We start from the raw sequence: 19151 nt of genomic DNA, 5'->3' as shown, positions 1-19151 counted from the left end.
CGCTCGCATCCTTCTTGACAGAACAGGCATAATTCCTAAGGCTGGCTCAACTCAATAGTGGCCCCAATTTATAAAAAAGGAGATCCTGCCATCCCAAATAATTACAGGCCGATTAGTCTCCTATCTACCATTGGCAAACTATATTCTAAACATCTGTTGAGTAAACTTGAACAATGGATGACACGAGAAAAAATTCTTGGTCTGGAACAACTGGTATTTTGTAAAGGCAAAACTATTCTTCATTTATAAACAATTTTTATTAGTAACATATGGTAGCAAAACTATATCTATATCTTACAATTTAAAAAAGAAAAATTTATCTACCCCATATCTTACTTTTCCCCCACCCCTCCCCCCGTTACTTGACCCCCGCAAGTGTTATTTACTTAAGGAAAAACAAATATTAAAGGTACCCTTAACTATTAAAGAACCAAAAGTTATACTCTTATTTTAAAAACTTAATCATTATCAAAGATTGTCCAGTGTCCCTTTATTTTCCACTTTTTTTCTATGTAACTTCTGAACTTCCACTCCAATTTAAAAAGTTCTAAATCATAGTCTCTTAATATTCTTGTTAATTTGTCCATTTCACTCCATGACATAACTTTTATAATCCAGTCTCATTTCTCTGGTATTTTTTCCTGCTTCCACAACTGTGCATACAATGTCCTAGCAGCTGAGAGCAAGTACCAGATTAAAGTTCTATCTTCTTTTGGAAATTTTTCCATTTGTAATCCCAACAGAAAAGTCTCTGCAACTTTGTTAAACTCATATCCCAAGATATTAGAAATCTCTTGCTGGATCATCTGCCAAAACGTTTTAACTCTTTCACAAGTCCACCACATATGGTAGAAAGAACCTTCATGCTTTTTACATTTCCAACACCTGTCTGGCATCTTGTTATTCATCTTTGCTAATTTTTTAGGAGTCATATACCATCTATACATCATCTTAAAACAGTTCTCTTTAATACTTTGACATGTTGCGAGTTTCATTGAGTTCTTCCACAAATATTCCCAAGATTCCATCTTTATTTCTTTATTTACAGTGGTTGCCCATTTTATCATTTGAGATTTCACTACTTCATCTTCTGTAGACCATTGTAAAAGTAATTTATATACTTTTGAAATTAGTTTCTCATTGTCTCCAAGCAAAACTTTTCCCATTTCTGTTTGTTCTTTCCTTATTCCTTCAGTTTTGATGTCATTCCCCTCCAAGCTTTTTATTTGTTGCATTTGAAACCAATCATATTTATGATTCAATTCTTCAGCAGTCTTCAGTTCCATTTTCCCACTTTGTATTTTTAATAATTGATTGTATGACAGCCACTTTTCTTCGCCTGCCTTATCCGTTATCTTTATCACTTCAGCTGGCACAATCCATAAAGGTCTTCTCTCATCTCCATATTTCTTATATTTTATCCATGTATTTAATAAATTGCTCCTTATATAATGGTGAGAGAAAAGACCATCCATCTTCTTTTTTCCATAATACAAATATGCGTGCCAGCCAAATTTATTTCCGTGGTCTTCCAACACTAAAAGTTTTTTGTTTAACAGTGTTATCCATTCTTTCATCCATACTAAACAAACTGCTTCATGATATAATTTTAAATCTGGTAGTTGAAATCCGCCTCTCTCTTTTGCATCTGAAAGAATTTTCATTTTAATCCTTGGCTTCTTCCCGGCCCACACAAATTCTGAAATTTTCGTACGCCATTTATCAAAATGTTTGGCATCCTTCACAATAGGAATAGTTTGAAACAAATACATTATCCTTGGTAGAATATTCATTTTTATTGCAGCTATTCTACCTAGCAATTACAAATTAAGCTTGTTCCATTTTAGCATATCTTCATCCATTTTATGCCATAACTTCTCATAATTATTTTTAAACAGATCAATGTTTTTCATTGTTATCTCCACCCCTAGGTACTTTACCTTAGACGTAACTTCACAGCCCATTAATCTTTGTAATTCTTGTTGTCTATTCAACTGCATATTTTTACACAATTTTTGATTTTTCTCTATTTATAGAAAGTCCCGCCAACTCCCCATATTCTTGTATTTTCATTAACAACAAAGGTGTAACTTGTATGGGGTTTTCATTTATAAACATTATATCATCAGCAAATGCTCTATTTTTGTAAGTACATCCTTTTATTCGTAAACCTCCTATATCTTTTTCTTCTTGAATCTGCATCAATAAAATTTCAAGAGTCATTATAAACAACAATGGTGAAAGTGGATAACCTTGTCTAGTACCTTTACTAATTTTCATTTCTTCTGTAACACACAAGCTTTCCCTTTGTTCAGAGTATATTGCTTTTGTCATTCTTATAAAGCTTTCTCCCAACTCCATCTTTTCCATTACAGCAAACATAAAGTCCCAACTTAAATTGTCAAATGCTTTCTCTGCATCTGCAGAAAATAATGCTACTACTTTTTCTGGATGTCTTTCATAATATTCTACAATATTTACAAGAGTCCTAATATTGTCTCTTATTTGTCTTTTGGGAAGAAACCCTGCTTGATCTTCCTTTACAAAATTTATCAAATGTTGTTTAAGCCGTTCTGCCAAGATTCTTGTAAATATTTTATAGTCATTATTTAATAACAAAATTGGTCTGTAGTTCTTTACATTCGTGGCATCTCTATCTTCTTTAGGTATCAAGGAAATAACAGCTTCTTTCCATGTATTTGGTACATTCCCTTTTATTCTTGTTATATTCCTCAGCTTCTGCAATTTTGGTATTAAGTCATCCTTAAGAGTTTTAAAATATTTAGCTGTATATCCATTTGGTCCAGGAGCTTTTCCATTTTTCATTGCGCGGATTGCTGCTTCAATTTCTATCTCTTCTATTGGATCATTCAAAACTTTTCTCATATTTTCAGTTAGAAGTTCTATTTTTAACTTTTGTAAATATTCATCCATCTTCTCTTTCTTTATTTTGGCACCTTTAAACAGTTTGGCATAGTACCTAAAAAATTCTCTCTTTATTCCTTCTTGAGTAACCACTTCTCTTCCATCTACCACAATTCTGTTAATAATTCTGTTTTCTCTCTTTTTCTTCAATTGCCAAGCCAAATATTTTCTCGGCTTATTTGCTCCCTCAAAGGATTTCTGCTGAAGTCTTTTCAAATTCCATTCCACTTCTTTATTCAACAAATGTCTCAATTGAGTTTGTAATATTGTAATTTCCCTTAAGATTTTCTTTTTCCCTGGTCTTGTTCTCAGCTCCCCTTCCTTTTTCTTTATTTCATTTTGAATGTCCACTGTTTTTCTTTTTTTCTTTTTTCTTATTCAAAGTAATCAACACTCCTCTCATTACTGCTTTATAAACATCCCAGACCGTCTGAAAATCAATATCTTCTTTATCATTCACTTGGAAAAAAGCTTTAGTTTCCTTTTCTAGAAATGTCACTGTTTCTTTATTCAATCTCCATCTTTATTTCTTGGACAATTTTGTAATCCACATTATTGGGTTATGGTCGGCCCCAATTTTAGGTAAAATCGCTATCTTCCTTGTTATAAGACTTAAGTCTTTAGTTCCCCACAGCATATCAATTCTAGAGAAAGTTTTATGTCTTGCTGGAAAAAAAGTATAGTCCCGCACTTCAGGATTAAATTTCCTCCATAGATCTTCTAAATTTTCTTGTTTAACCAATTCAAAGAAAGATTTTGGCAATTTCCCTTCTTTCCCATCATTTTTTTTCTCCTCCAGATCTATCCAATGAATTCCTAACTGTTCCATTAAAGTCTCCCATTAGCAATACTTGATCATGTCAACTCATCAAATTGTTGTATAATGTCTTTAAAAAAGGCATCCTTTGCACCATTAGACGCATACAGTCCCAATAACGTTTTTTCCCCATTTAATATTATCTCCACTGCTACAAATGTTCCATCCTTGTCTTTAAATACTAATTTTGGCTCCAATTCTTGTTTAATATATAAAACCACTCCCTTTTCTTCTGTTCAGCTAGTGAGAAAAACTCTACTCCCAATTGTTTATTCCATAAAAATTTATAATCCTTTTGTTTAATATGTACTACTTGCAAGCAAATTATATTACAGTTTTGTTTCTTAATCCAATGAAATGTTGCCCTTCTTTTTTGTAATCCACCAGGGTGCAAACTCTTTATTTTCTTCAAAAAATCTACACAACTCCTGCACATTTGTAATTGTGACTCTTTTCCCCTGGAGTTCAAAGCTCAAGCCTTCAGGTATTATCCATCTAAACCTCGTGCCATTGTCTCTCAATTTTTCTGTCAGCTTTTTATATGTTCTCCTATCATTTGCCTTGGCAACTCCTTCATGATTTTCACTTTACTGCCTCCCACTATCAATGTCTTTTCAAAATTTTTATTCATGATCCTTCCCACCATTTCCTTTGTCATATATCTTATAACAACATCTCTTGGTAGGTTGTTTTTCTTGACAAAAAGTGAATTCACTCTGTACATATAGTCATACATATTTTTGGTCTCATCAGGGTGGTCTTCTAGGAATTCTGCAATTATTTTTATTATATATCCTTTCAAATCACCATCCTCCACTTCAGGTACTCCTCTCAGATGTATCTGAGTTTCCATCAATTTGCAGTCATGAATTGTCACTTTTTCTTGAATTTTCAACAAGGTGGTATCACTTTCATTTTTCCTTCTACCTCCTGCACTTTCTTAACTGTTTCCCCAGTCTCCTTTTTGAGATCTTCCATGTCTTTTTTCATCTCTGCAATAATTTCTTCTTTTGATTCATCTATCATCTTTCCAACTCCTTTCATTATTCTGGCTTCCATGGCATCCAATTGTTCCTGCATTTTCTCTAATGAAAGAGCCCTTTGTCGGGTCTGCTTGGCTTCAGACATTTAGAGAGAAAAAAAACAACAAAAAAACAAAAATACCAAAAATTTTAATCTCACAGATTTCAAATTTAACTGTCAGGTTCAAAAGATTTGGGCTTGCTTTTTATAAGAAGCTTTATTTCATCTTCCTCTGAGCTTCCTAGGCCAAGATATGAATTTTTAAAATTTTTAAAACCTTCAAAAAATGACAATTTTTTACCTCACCAGTTTTTAATCTGACTATCAGGTTCAAAAGATTAGGACTTGCCCTTTATGGCAAGCCCAATTTCGCTGTCCTCTGAGCCCCCAAAGTCCAGATACGTATTTTAAGTCTTTAAAATTTCCAAAATGGCGGCCGCAACTTTTTACTACTTTTTAAAATCTCTTTACTTTTAAAAATTTCCTAGGAGCCCATAGAAAATATGACCAATAGTACTTATCTTCTTACCCTCTTTTCAGTTGATTCCAACAATTTTTAATGTCCCGAATTCTTTTAAAAACAATATTTTTAATTTAGTCTCCCAGCAATGGCCGCTGATGTTTCTCAATGGTATATATTGCTAGAGTAGGTTTTCTTTCTACTGCTTCCTGTTGTTGTTGCCACCAACTCACAAGGAGATCTCATAATACTTGATGTATTTCCTGTCTTGCTCAGATGTGCTGCAAGTCTGTTCCAGTATGACGATATTGCTTTTACTTCCAAACCGCAAGTAGACAAAACAATAAATTCCTTCTCACTTTTTAGCAGTTTTATATTCATAAAGTCCAAATTTCACCCCTTCCTTCCTCTTCTTCCAAGCTCTCTATATTTCCTTTTCCCACCTTTTATTTTGTCCCTTTAAGCTATAGATAGCTCCGGAATGAAAAAAAAATCTTCTGTACCTTTTCTTCCAATTATCCAAGTTTCCACTGGTCTTTCAAAGCTTTAGATGCTTAGCAATGTCCAAGAAGGTTAGGATCCTGACGAGCTTATGTCAAGTAAATGACTCTGGGCACTTCTGCAGACGATGACTATGCAACTTCCCCTGAGACCCCTCAAAGAAGACCCCCTTCAGGGCTCCCTTTAAGCCAAGGTAAATCTCTTCAAAGTTTTCCGTGCATGTCTTGAACTGTTCTCTAACTGAGAAAAGTAGGCAGTAGGCATTAATTTGCCTTCCACTACCCTGAACAGAAGTTCCAGCCTGCTCCCGCTCAACATTTTCCTCCCCTGGAAGTCAAGGCAAAACTATTCTTGATCACAGAAATACCTTGTCTCATCTAATTTCCAAATACACTATTAGGAAAAAAGATGAAATTGTATGTAGCCTTTTTAGACTTAAAGGGAGCATTTGATTCAATTGACAGGGACCTGCTTTGGGCTAAACGTGAACAAACAAGTATTGATAAAAGACTTCTCCTGCTTATTAAAAAATTATATACTTCTAACTTTTGTCAGGTCAAATGCTCTTCAGGCAATCTTACATCAAAAATCCCGTTAAACAAAGAGGTTAAACAAGGCTGTGTGTTGGCCCCTTTTCTGTTTAACCTCTTTCTTAATGACCTTGCTCCCTCTTTGTCAGATATCGATCATCATAGTCCTAAACTCGGTGCCAGACATGTTCCCTTACTTTTATATGCGGACGATACAGTTTTACTATCTTGTTCCAGAACTGGATTAAAACGCTTGCTTGCCCTTTATCACTTTCCTTAACTACAATAAGCTCCTTTTGAACTATGACAAATCTAAAATTGTTGTATTTTCCAAATCTTGGAAACCAATTAAATGGTCAATAGGTGGCAAAGAGATGGAACAAGTACAATATTATAAATATTTAGGAATTCATTTCCAATATAACTCATTTTAGATTAATCACCGTAACTGTATAATTAAGTCAGTCAATGTTAACGTTGCAGCTATTCAGCGCTTCTTTTATAGTAGAGGCAATCAGTTTGTCCCAGCTGCGCTAAAAATCTTTAAGGCTAAAGTGATACCACAGCTCTTATATGGGGTCCCAGTTTGGATCACAGCCTTGGACAACAACATTGAAGGTGTCCAATCAAAATTTTTATGGAAAATCCTGGGATTCCTGAAGTGCGTACCATATGCAGTTGTGTTTAGAAACAGGGATGAATCTTGTGGAAACACAAGCATGACTAATGTTATTTAAATATTGGTTACGGCTACATTTCTACTCTGATTCAGAGAGTCTTCTATATCAACTGATCTCAGAATCCAATATGTCAAATTGGTTAGTATTTATTGAGAGGAAAATTAAGTCTATGGGCATTGAAATAGATTCACTTTTTATGCTATCCCTAAAAGATGCATTCTTGAAACTTAAGCTTAGAATCTTGGATATCGAAATGCAAACATTATATAGCTTGTCCAACAAAACTTGTTCCCTGCTGAATTTTGAACTTCCTCTTTCTGTAGGGAAATTAGCGTCATATTTCTCCTCTCTGCAAGCACCACAACAACGGTGTGCTTTCTCGTTAACGAGAAGCAATGCATTACCATCTGCTATTTTATTTGGCAGATTTAACAGGATTGATTACTCTGCCAGACATTGTCTTTGTAATCCCAAATGTATCGAAACTATCTCCCATGTATTATTGAATTGTCCCCTTTATGATGATATTCGTCGTACATATTTGAAAGATATTTTAGCAGATATGTTGAGCTGTGCTGATTCAGGCAAAGTCTACAGACTTTTAAATGACACCTGCTTTGAGTTAACTTTAACGGTTGCCGAATTTCTTCAACAGGTCATGGAAATCCGACAGAGACTGACTCTGGAATGACCATATCTTATTTGTTTTATTCATTTAATTTGTTAAACTTGAAATTACATATATTTTACTCATTTTATGTACATTAGCTCCCCTGCGTACTCTATTATCCAGGATTTTATATTACTTATATTGTTATTTGTACTGCTAAATCTGTTTTATGCCAATAAAGACTTCTTGTTGTAAACAATTCTGGGTACCACTATGCCATTCTCTGCTTTCCCAGTTGTCATTCATTTTTCAGTAGCATTGTAGCCACTGAAAGTATTTATTATCTGTTTCTAAAATTGATATCTTCTATGAAAATAACAGGTAGGAAAAGGTCTGTGTCCTCTTTATTGAAGTTTTCTTTACAATATTAACCTGCTGTGGCTTTTTTCCTTTCCAGTCACAATCTGAAGTGGCTGTAGATGAACATGGATTTTTGCAATATGATGGTTAGTAGCCTGAATACTTAAATTCCTCAAACTTGCATTTTTGGCAATTTTAAATGAAATTTAGATAAATATACATAGTGGTTCATCCTGAATAGTCCTTAGTTTTTTCTGATTTCTTTGCTGGTGCTGAAATGCTAAGGTTAGGACTTGTACTTTAATGCATCTTTCAGAGTAATAGTGAGAGCAGTTGAGAGTGACCTCCCAGACATTTAATTTGGACTGATTTACTTATATGTGATGATCAATAGCTTGAACCTGGTAGCTGATGGACAGACAATGGAGTGGAAACAGGATGGGTGTAAAATGCATGCTCTGCCTGGCTTCCAATAATACCCAAGCTGTGATATTCTTTATCTGGACTCTTTGAGGGGAGACTGATGTAGAGTCCATTACAGTAGTCTCAGTATTACTATGGTGTGGACCCAGCTGGCCAGATAGGCTCAGTCAAGGTAGGGGGCCATCTGGGTTAGATTGAATTGGAAAAATGGTTTGTTTTTGCAGCTGAATATAAGTGTCAAAATTTGTCTTTATCTTCAGTGTATGTTTCCTTTTAGTACTTGATGCCCTATACATGGAAGAAATGGTGGCAACTATACGCTCTTGGATGGCAAACCCCAAAGACTGTGAGTTGCCAAGCCTATCAAGGAACATGCATAATAAGCAGAAAGAAACAGAAGACTGCTGGGTCTTAATTGTTGAAGGCTTTCTTCTGTATAACTACAGGTAAGCAATGTAATTTTTTTCAGTTGAGATTAAACAGAAATGAGACCCACATAATCTGTTTCTTTATACTTGTAGGCCTCTCAGTGATATATGGAATAAAAAATATTTCCTCACCATTCCTTATGAAGAATGCAAGAAGAGGCGAAGGTATGGTCATCCTGAGATCTGTGCATAATGTGTTACTTTTGGCCCTTACTCTATCTTTTCCAGCTTACTTGATCCATGTAGCATAAGAGGTTGTAGGCTGAGTAACGAACTCCAAAACCATCTTAAAAAGCAGGAAGGTAATAGCAAATGGCTGGTTTGTCATAGTTGCTTCATTATGCATTAATATTATATTACTCTTGTACAGCTACTGACACAAATGATCAGATTTCGGTCATAATTTAGTACTGAATTAAGTTCTTAATTTCATGTTGTTGCCTGGCCTGGGGAAATGGGTTTGCCTGTCTGGACAGAACAACCAACAGATCTTCTTCGTGGTCTCTGTGCTTCACACCCATGGGATAGTGCGCCTGCGCCGATCCCCGCATCGGTACCTGAAAAGCCCGGGATTTTTCCGCGCTCGGCGCCAATGGGCATGCGCAGGCGTCCCAGTGCGCATGCTCACCGGCGCGGGGATCCCGCCAGTTCCTTTCTGACCGCTGCGTTGAGAGGTTTACCTTTCCTGTTCCCTGGTCGGTGAGAGTCTTGGCTTTGCCTTTTTTCTCTTGTTCTTAGCCCGTTTATTGTTTTCTTAGTGTAGATAGTTAGTTAGTTGTTTAGAAAAAAACAACAACAAAAAACAGTTTTTTCCGTGTGTGTTTGTCGGATTGCCCTTCGGGGTGTTCCGTCCCCTGTTTTTCCCCCAGTTTTTTCCCTCAGACGACTCTGAGTGGTTTTTTAGCAGCTAACGTCTATGGACAGTCGCTGGGGGTTTTTCAAGCGCTGCCGTGCTTGTGGGAAAAAGATTGCCCCCCCAGATGGCCATTCTTTGTGTCTGCTGTGTTTGGGAGAAGCGCATCGCGTAGAGGCCTGCCCGCACTGCCTTCGCTTCTCCAAACAGACAAGGAAGAACCGAGCGGCCCGCCTATCGGCAGCCTTGACCAAATCGGCGCTTCGTCCGCAACGATCGATGGCGACCTCATCGACGGACACCCCGGCTCTGGAGCACGCATCGGCCGATGCGGCTCAGACTCTAACTCTGATTGAGTTGCCGGAAGAGCACGGCTCCACAAAGCGTTCCCGTGAGGGTTCGGTGGACACGCCCGCTAAAAAGCGCTGAGATGACTTGGGGACCCGAGTTCCTAAGAAGGCTAAATCGAAGGAGAAGCGGAAGCGACCCCGCACTCCTTCGCCTTCGGTCGATGCTTCAACTCTGGTGACCACAGCACCTCCGCGGAAGTTCCTGGCTTCCCCGCGTTGCAGCCCGCTGACTCAGCCACGTCAGTGGACCTTGGAGCATGTGCGTGAGATCGACTTGACCCAGCGATCCTCATCGTTAGGTTCGCGGCGTCGCAGTGCGAGCGAATCGGTGTCGGAAGTGGAGGTTTTGACACCGATCATCCAGCCTGTACCGATGGGGCCCCGAGAGAGACGAGAGGTGGAACCCTTCCAGGCACCTCGCTGCTTCCCGATACCACCGTGGGAACAGCGTAGGTGGCAACCTCCGTACTCCTACTACTCGCCATACCAGTGGTACCCAGAAGAGTTTCCGGAGTGGGAACAGGAGTCGGAGTTTTCCTCCATGTCCAGAGTCTCGCACCGATCCCGAAAGACGTCTGCATCGGTATCGATTCCCCCAGAACGATGCATGGTCCCGCTTGAAACCCATCGATGACCATCGCCGCCGGTCCGGTCTCCTCCGAGGGAGTTGACGCCGATGCTGTCGGAGCATTCCGCCCACCAGGATTCTTCGTCCTCGGAATCGGATAGCGAAGCCCAGGACGTGGAGCCTTCACCGGTCTCCCAGACGGCCGAGGATCTTCCGATTTCGCCGTCGGAGGATCTGAAGTCATACGGGGACCTTGTGCGAAGAATTGCGGCCACCCTCAACCTGCCTGTGACTCAGCCGCAACCCATTGTGGACGACAATGTGTTCGATATCATGCAACGGAACACATCCACCGCTGTTGCCTTGCCAGTCACCAAGGTCTCCAGGCAGTTAAGGAGCCCTGGAAGAGACCATCGTCTATGCCGGTCTCCTCCAAACGGTTGGACCACATGTATAGGGTCCAGGAGGCAGGAGCTGAGTTCCTTTTTACCCATCCGAGGCCAAACTCAGTGGTCGTCTCCTCCTCCTCGAAGGCATGAAAAGTCCATTCCTCTCCGCCAGATAAGGAAGGGAAGAAGATTGATGGCATGGGCCGCAAAGTTTACTCAGCAGGGGCACTCGGAGTTAAGGTATCTAACTATGCAGCTTGCATGGCTAGATACCAGTACTCCGTGTGGGAGCAACTTTCCCCTTTCCTCTCTTCTTTGAGTGAGGATAAAAAGGCTGCTGCTAAGAAATTACAAAAGGAGGGCCTTGCTGTAGCCAGGCAACAACTGGCTGCAGCAAAGCACATGGTGGAGGCCTCGGCTAGGGCCATTACCTCTGCTGTTTGCATCCGGCGCCACTCCAGGCTTAGATCGACGGCCCTACACCAGGACACTAAAACCTTCGTAGAGGACTTACCCTTTGAAGGTGACGGACTCTTCAGCACCACAACAGACACGGCGCTGCAAGAGTTTGACAAGAGTGTCAAAACCTCGCGGAACCTGGGCGTGCAGGCCACCCCCAAGACTCCCACATCCAAACAATGGCATAAGCCTTGGGCCAAGAAGCCCTACTAGAAGTTTTCTCCTGAGCAATGGCGTCCTCGTCCGTCGCAAGCTGAAAGGTCTTCCTACTCCGGCAACAACAGGAGTCGTTATGGGTCCCAACCAACGAGCAAGTCCAAGGGTGCTCGTCCCCAAAAGCAGGGGCTTTGACTTTCCTCCAGCACGCGTTATCGCCCCCACTGGTGTTACATCCATCCGCCTATGCCCTTTCCTGCCTGCCTGGGAGTTGATCTCCACGGACAGGTGGGCTCTGTCCATCGTAAAAGAGGGCTACAAAATAGAGTTCGTTCAGACCCCGAATCAGTCCGTGGTAGTTACCACTCCCCCTTCCCCACCTCTGCTGGCGGAGGTGAGCAACCTCCTACAGAAACAAGCCATAGAGGAAGTTCCATTGGAGGCCAGGACGGGAGGTTTTTACTCTCGCTACTTCCTGGTCCCCAAAAGGGACGGGGGTCTGAGGCCTATCATGGATCTTCGGAATCTGAACAAATTTATTCTGTACCAGAAGTTCAGAATGGCCACGCTGCAAACAATTCTGCCTCTCATCAATCAGGGAGACTGGATGGCGACTCTGGACCTCAAGGATGCTTACTTCCACGTCAGCATCCATCCGATGTTCAGGCACTTCTTAAGGTTTGCAGTGGGTGCTTGGCACTTCCAGTTCAGAGCCCTTCCGTTCGGCCTGTCTACTGTTCCTCGGGTGTTCACGAAGCTGATGAGCGTTGTGGCTGCCCATCTTCGTCTTCAGGGAGTTGTTGTCTTCCCATACATCGACGACTGGCTTCTTGTGGCAAAGTCGAGGGAGAGTTTAACAACGCACATCGCCATCACTCTGCGTCTTCTCGACCCCTTGGGGTTGCAAGTCAATCTGGAGAAATCCCATCTTACTCCATCAAGGACAGTGCAGTTCATAGGGGCTCTGCTGGACACAGACCAACACCAGGCATTCCTACCTTCGCAGAGAGCACAAGACATCATCAGTCTGGTGCAGCTTCTCCAAAGGCGGCAGTGGGGCACAGCCCAACAACTTCAGTGGATGCTGGGGTTGATGGCGGCAACGACAAGCGTGCTGCGTTTTGCAAGGCTACGAATGAGAGGCCTTCAACTATGGTTCCTGCGCCATTTTCGTCCTCTCAGAGACTCACCTCGAAAGAGGTTCTCCATCCCGCCTGCAGCTCTTCAATCACTGCAATGGTGGGAGTCGGAGAGCAACATCTGCCAGGGAGCTCCCTTCCATCTTCCGACCCCTACTGTGACTATCACTACCGATGCTTCCCTGTGGGGGTGGGGGGCTCACCTGGGAGATCTCTGTGTGGGAGGTCAGTGGTCACCGAGGCTAGTTCGGTGCCATATAAATTATTTAGAACTGCTGGCGGTCCACTTTGCCCTTCGTTCCTTCCGCCCGCTGGTGGCGGGACAGACTGTGGCGCTGCTTACGGACAATACCACTGCCCTGTGCTATATCAACAGGCAGGGGGGGACAGTGTCTCGTCGGCTCTGTGCGCTGGTGATGGATCTCTGGATGGAGTGCCTCCAGTTCGACATTTTTGTGAAGGCGACTCATCTGCCAGGGGTCCTCAACATACAGGCGGACTCTCTCAGCAGGCGTGGGGCTTCTCCACACGAATGGGAACTACAATGGCGCTTCCTAGAGCCTGTGTTCCAGCTTTGGGGGTACCCACAACTGGATGTTTTCGCAACAGCCGAGAACAAGAAGTGCCCGTTGTTCTGTGCCAGAGGGGGTGCAGACCCAGCTTCATTGGGAGACGGGCTCCTACTTCCGTGGGAGGGTCGCTTCCTTTACATGTTCCCGCCTCTACCTCTACTGACGAGAGTGGTCCACAAGTTAGCGCAGGAAAAGCCACGCTGCATCCTAGTAACTCCTTGGTGGCCCCGCCAGAGCTGGTTCTCGATCCTGCTCCAGCTGTCGAGGGGGGTCTTCTACCAGTTTCCGGTGGAACCAGACCTGCTGTCGGCTCAGGGCGGGCACGTGTTTCATCACAACGTGCCGCACCTGAAGCTGACGGCGTGGTTCATCGATCAGTAGGTTTTTCTAGTAGAGTCCAGCAAGTCCTCCTAAGCAGCAGGAAGCCTTCCACCCGTGCCTCCTATGGAAAGAAGTGGAAGAAGTTTAGCAATTTTTTGGCCGACTCTCCGGTGCCGCCTGGCAGCGTGGGGCTTTCGGCAATTTTTGAGTTTTTATTGGCCTTAGTGGATGAGGGTCTAGCTTTCTCCTCTGTCAAAGTCTATTTGGCAGCTATTTCTGCCTTTCATGATTTAGTGGAGGATTACTCTGTTTTTGCTCACCCTCAATCAAAAAGGTTCCTGAAAGGGTTGTTCAGGCTTCACCCACCCTCGAGGTCCCCCCCACAGTTGTGGGACTTGACTCTGGTTCTGGACAAGTTGACTCGTCGTCCATTTGAACCCATGGCAACGTGCTCCCTACAACTTTTGTCATGGAAGACTGCATTTCTAGTTGCCATCACTTCAGCACGTCGTGTGGGGGAGCTCACGGCGATGCGTTGTGACTACCCTTACCTTGCGTTTCGAGAGGCTGGGGTTTTTCTAACTCCAGACATCACTTTTCTTCCCAAGGTGGTTTCTCAATTCCACCTTAACTTAGAGGTTTGGTTACCTACGTTTTACCCTAGCTCTTCCTCGGATCCCTTCCTAGCTAGGGATTGCATGCGCTGGACGTTAAGCGTGCTCTACTGTTTTATTTAAATCGTTCACGAGACTTCCGTAAAGACAAGCAGCTTTTTGTCTCGTATGCTGCCCCCAAATTAGGGTCCAAGATTTCGTCTCAGAGGCTTTCAAAGTGGCTTACAGAGACGATTAAACTTTGTTATTTGTTGGCGAAGAAGCCTTTACCTGGACCTGTTCGTGGGCACTCCACAAGGGCGATGGCCACGTCGGTGGCATTCCTGAGAGGGGTGTCCCTTTCCGATGTCTGCAAGGCGGCTACCTGGTCTTCTCCGCATGCCTTCATGAAGCATTACGCGCTGGACGTGCATGCTCAGCAGAGGACTCGGTTGGGAACTGCGGTGCTGCAAGCTGTTTCTTCAGGTTGACCGTCTTCCCGCCTCCAGGTATGCTTTGCTTGCTAATCTCCCATGGGTGTGAAGCACAGAGACCACGAAGAAGATAGACAGGTTGCTTACCTGTAACTGTAGATCTTCGAGTGGTCATCTGTGCATTCACACTACCTGCCCTCCTTCCCACTGCTGACGGTCTCCCTCCTGTAGGGGCTTCCAGCGGTCAGGAAGGAACTGGCGGGATCCCGGCACCGGTGAGCATGCGCACTGGGACGCCTGCGCATGCCCATTGGCGCCGAGTGCGGAAAAATCCCGGGCTTTTCAGGTACCGATGCAGGGATCGGCGCAGGCACACTATCCCATGGGTGTGAATGCACAGATGACCACTCGAAGATCTACAGTTACAGGTAAGCAGCCTGTCTTTCTGTGTGCCATCACAGTTACCTAGTTCTTCTGTGTGAGTATGATAGCTAAAACTGCTTTGAGCCAAGATTAATTTATTAGCAAACCTTCACTTATCACAACAAGTCCAAGACAGTGTTTTGCTTTTTGCCAGGAACTCACTAATGTACTGCTTATGCTGGCGCCTCCCACCTTCAGTAATGTTTGCTGTAGCAAGTTAATTAAGTCAGCAGCTTCTATCTGTTCTTTGAATAGCCCAGTCTATTGAGCCAAGAGCGTTTGTAAAGAAATAAGGAACATAAAAGTTCCTTTTTTTGGCCCTCAGAAATGGGCAGTTCAAAAAGGGTTTATGACACAGAGAATTCTTCTTCAGCATGTAAACAGATAAAATTGATGACTTTGTCTCAGACTTACCTCCGCAAGCATTTGCTATTCAAGCTTCAAACCATTCTGCACTTTTGATTAATCACATGTCTGATGCTAACAAAACATAAATAGGGAGATGCACATATTCTGTGCCAAGATGATAATAAAGGCAACATAGATTAAAGATATTGGTGTCAGAATCATCACTTATAACTCAGGACTTTGCCCAGCTAACTGCTAAAACTGTTGGCGTTATCTTTGCAAGAATAAAGTCAATTAAAATCAGTCTAGATGGTTTTAAATTGCTCTGATGTAAGATTAGATTCTACTAGATTTCAACCAGGAAATTGTCCACAGCTAACTTCTTGGAAGTGAGAAAGAAAAAAAGTAAACACCTGGAGGCATCAAGCAGAAGAGGACCAGTTCCAGCTAAAATTGCAGCCTTGTAAAACATGCATAACTGTTTGTAAATATAAAGGCCAAATGCCATTATGGAATTCAACCATCTAAAATCCCTTTTTGGCAAAACAGTATCTTTAATAAACTTAATCCTGGTAGTGCTGCTATAATTTGAATTGGGCACAAAAAGTATTGCTTATTTTTGGAAGTACAGGATTCCTAGAATGTTGCAACAGAAAGAATTTTTCCAGCTTGGGTTTTCGACAGTCTAATCGTAAATCCTCTGATTGCTAAACTATAAAAATGTAGGTTTGTGAAGGATATAAAGAATATTGATAGCCTTCCCAGTGAAGACTTGCTGGATGTCCACCATGATTTTGCCTGGAGACCTATGTCTCCTACCCTGAATAACTTGCCACTAATATATCTTGAAAATTCCATTGAAGAGAATTTATTAAATTCATTCTCAGCTCTTAAGTCTACAGAGCAATCATTGATCACCACCAAACTGGAACACCTAAGATCAAAACTTCTGAATACAAGTGACCCATCATGAAAGGTTTTGGTTTCTCCTCCACCATCTTATGTATTTGAAAGCTGCTCAACTAAGACTACCTCTTTTGTCACTACCTAACTTAAAGAGGGCAGATTCAAGGAATCCAAAAGACAATACTACCAGTCTCCAGCAAGAGAAACTCAAAATTAAAATGTCCAGCAACTCCCAAGAGTCCAATAAGAGCAACTGCAAAATCTTGGGTGAAGCTACATCATATAAAGATGGATGTGTATTTCTAGATACTGAAGGTGATTTAAATATTGACTGCAGAATGACAGCTAAAGTTCTCATCTTGGAACTTGGGGGGTTAGAGCAAAAAACTCTATGACTCAAATCTAGTTATGATACATTTTGTCTTCAGGAAACTTGGATTCAGAAACTTGACTGTTTATGCAGGGTTTTAGGCCTTTTTCATCCTGCAACCAAAGCTCACATAAAAGGATGTGGTTTGGTAACTTATTACTGTAGACCCGAAAGTTGAAATGCAGGACTTGGAATAGTTGTCCTAATAACATCCAGACTTCAGTTCTAAAGGGTTCTCACTTTGGTTGTATATATCCCTCCTAGCAGTGCTGGCTTGCAGCCTAGGAGGTGCCTTTGGAACTCTTTCATAGCTACTCTGGAAATACTGATCTCCCAATATTCAGTTCACTGCATTATTTTATGTGGTGACTTCAAGGCAAGAATTGGAGAGAATTAGATGTAATATCAAGTTTAAATACAGACTGCAGTGCATGCCCATTTTTAGACCTCTCAGCAAAGGATACGGTTGTAAATAAGTTTGGTTTAAATGTTTTGGAACTGCTCTCATTGGTTAATTTGTATATTCTGTATGGCACTTTCTTTGACTCATCTAGAGGCACTTTCACTTTACTGTCCACATCAAGGCTAGCGCAATTGACTTTATAGCCATTTCACCTTCTGTGGTTAGGTCTGAGGTTGTGGACTCCCCTTTGAGTGACCATTGCCCACAGTGTCTGATACTTAATATCAATTGCAAAGCTTTATTAAAACCTGATCTGGGCTTTGCAGAAGGTATTACAACTAGCCTAAGGAGACTTAGGTGGTCAAAGAAATTACACAATATACTACCTTAGAGTACAAGCCCAGAGATGACTATGTGGAGATCTATTACATCATAGTACTGATGTTATAAAGATCTTTGTTGACATTAATATTCAACTTAAGCCATTATAAATAACAGGCCCATGAAACCTTCATTATTTGCAAAAAATGGATGGTGTGATCATGACTGTAAAGTGCTTAAAAAGGTTTTCATTCATGCCATGAGACAAATGAAGCACAATACTGATAGGGTGGTGATGCCTTGTCTCCTACAATTAAGATCACAAAATAAAAATTTAATTAAGCAAAAGAGAACTGATTATGTTAAACTACTATGGGATGAGCTACAACTCACAGTTATTGAAAAGAATGAACCTCTGTTTGGGGAGCTAGTTTCTAACAAAAGAAGTGGCTCTCTTTGTCAGTCTGATGCATTCATATCTGGCAAAGAGTAATTCACATACTTTAATGCTGCCTTTGGATCCCAACCTCCTCGTACTTCTGTAGGCTTATCTAATCTTCCAGAAAGGGACTGTCACTCTCTGGGACCCTGTTTCAGAATCTGAAATCAGAGGATTAATAACCTCTTTAATTCCTGGAAAATCTCTTGGGGAAAATGATTCCCCCAGACTGGTTGTCCCCTGTGCTTGCTAGAGACACAGGCTTGATTTCTTCTGTTTGGAAATTAAGTGCTAAGTAAGTTTGCTTTATATAGTTGCCAGGTTATGTAGTGAATACCTGCTGTCTAAATTAGAAGACTGTGGATAGCTGAGAAACAAATTATCCACCTTGTCCAAGGAGGATTTAGGGAAGGGTTAGGAACATTTGATCACTGCCAAACACTTCATCAGTTGAGCTTATTTGGGTTTACCTGGTCCTGTGAAGATCCTGTATGTAGCCTTTGTTGATTTGGAGCTACATTTGATTTTGTTGGTAGAACCTGATTGTGGTCCAAGGTTACTGACATGAACAGCAATAATCGGTTATTCTTGCTTCAAGAGCTTCATAAAGTTATGCCCAAGTCAGAGTAGGAACTGTTGGTTCACTAACTGACAAACTCTTATCTAAAGAGCATGAAGCAGGGTTGTTGGTTCTCTTACTATTTAATTTGTGCGTTATCAACATAGTTGAGAGCCTTCCAAGTACTCATTCTGCCCCTTCCTCATTGGACTATAAAAATTCAGTTTTGTTATACACAGATGATATGGTCTTAATTTCTGACCAAAATTGGTCTGAGGAGGCTGTTGCACCAACTAGGGCTATATTGTAAAGAAGCTCTTACCATTAACTTTGAAAAGACCAAAGTAATGGTTTTTAGGAAAAGAGCGAAAATTTCTTCCTGGAGTATTCTGGGCAATCCAGTTGAACAGTGTAGTTCATCCAAATACGTTGGTGTAACATTTAAAGAGATCTAAAATTGGTCCACCCATCTGGCAACAGTTAAGTCATTGAGCTGCCTTAAGTGTCTATTACTCACACAGTGGATGACTTACAGATCCAACTCTGAAGTTATATAATAGCAAGGCTATACTTTCTCTGCTTTTTGGAGTTGAAATGTGGGGATGGGGTGACAATGATTTAGCTAGCCTTGAAGTAATTCAGAATCAATTCTGGAACATTTTAGTTCTCCCCAAGGGGTCTCCAGCTGCTTTGAGCACACCTGAAACTGGTATTCCCTCTCTTAGAACTCTAGCACATCTAATAATTATAAAATATTGGAAAATAATGGAAAATTCAAGATCTAATTCACG

At 41.5% G+C, this 19151-nt stretch overlaps 1 protein-coding gene across 2 annotated transcripts in view; it reads left to right on the top strand.

Moving 5' to 3' along the window:
* NMRK1 (nicotinamide riboside kinase 1) overlaps positions 1–19151 on the top strand; it is a 42893-nt gene that overhangs the window by 9023 nt on the left and 14719 nt on the right. For both annotated transcript variants that reach the window (XM_060237476.1, XM_060237477.1), the window contains exons 4-6: positions 8004–8052; positions 8607–8775; positions 8851–8922. In XM_060237476.1, coding sequence (XP_060093459.1) covers positions 8004–8052; positions 8607–8775; positions 8851–8922 — 290 coding nt within the window. The remainder of the gene's footprint in view (positions 1–8003; positions 8053–8606; positions 8776–8850; positions 8923–19151) is intronic.

The sequence above is a fragment of the Heteronotia binoei genome, chromosome 4, assembly GCF_032191835.1.
Source record: "Heteronotia binoei isolate CCM8104 ecotype False Entrance Well chromosome 4, APGP_CSIRO_Hbin_v1, whole genome shotgun sequence".
NCBI lineage: Eukaryota > Metazoa > Chordata > Lepidosauria > Squamata > Gekkonidae > Heteronotia > Heteronotia binoei.
The sequence above is the reverse complement of the archived record's forward strand: the minus strand, read 5'-3'. Positions and strand labels throughout refer to the sequence as shown.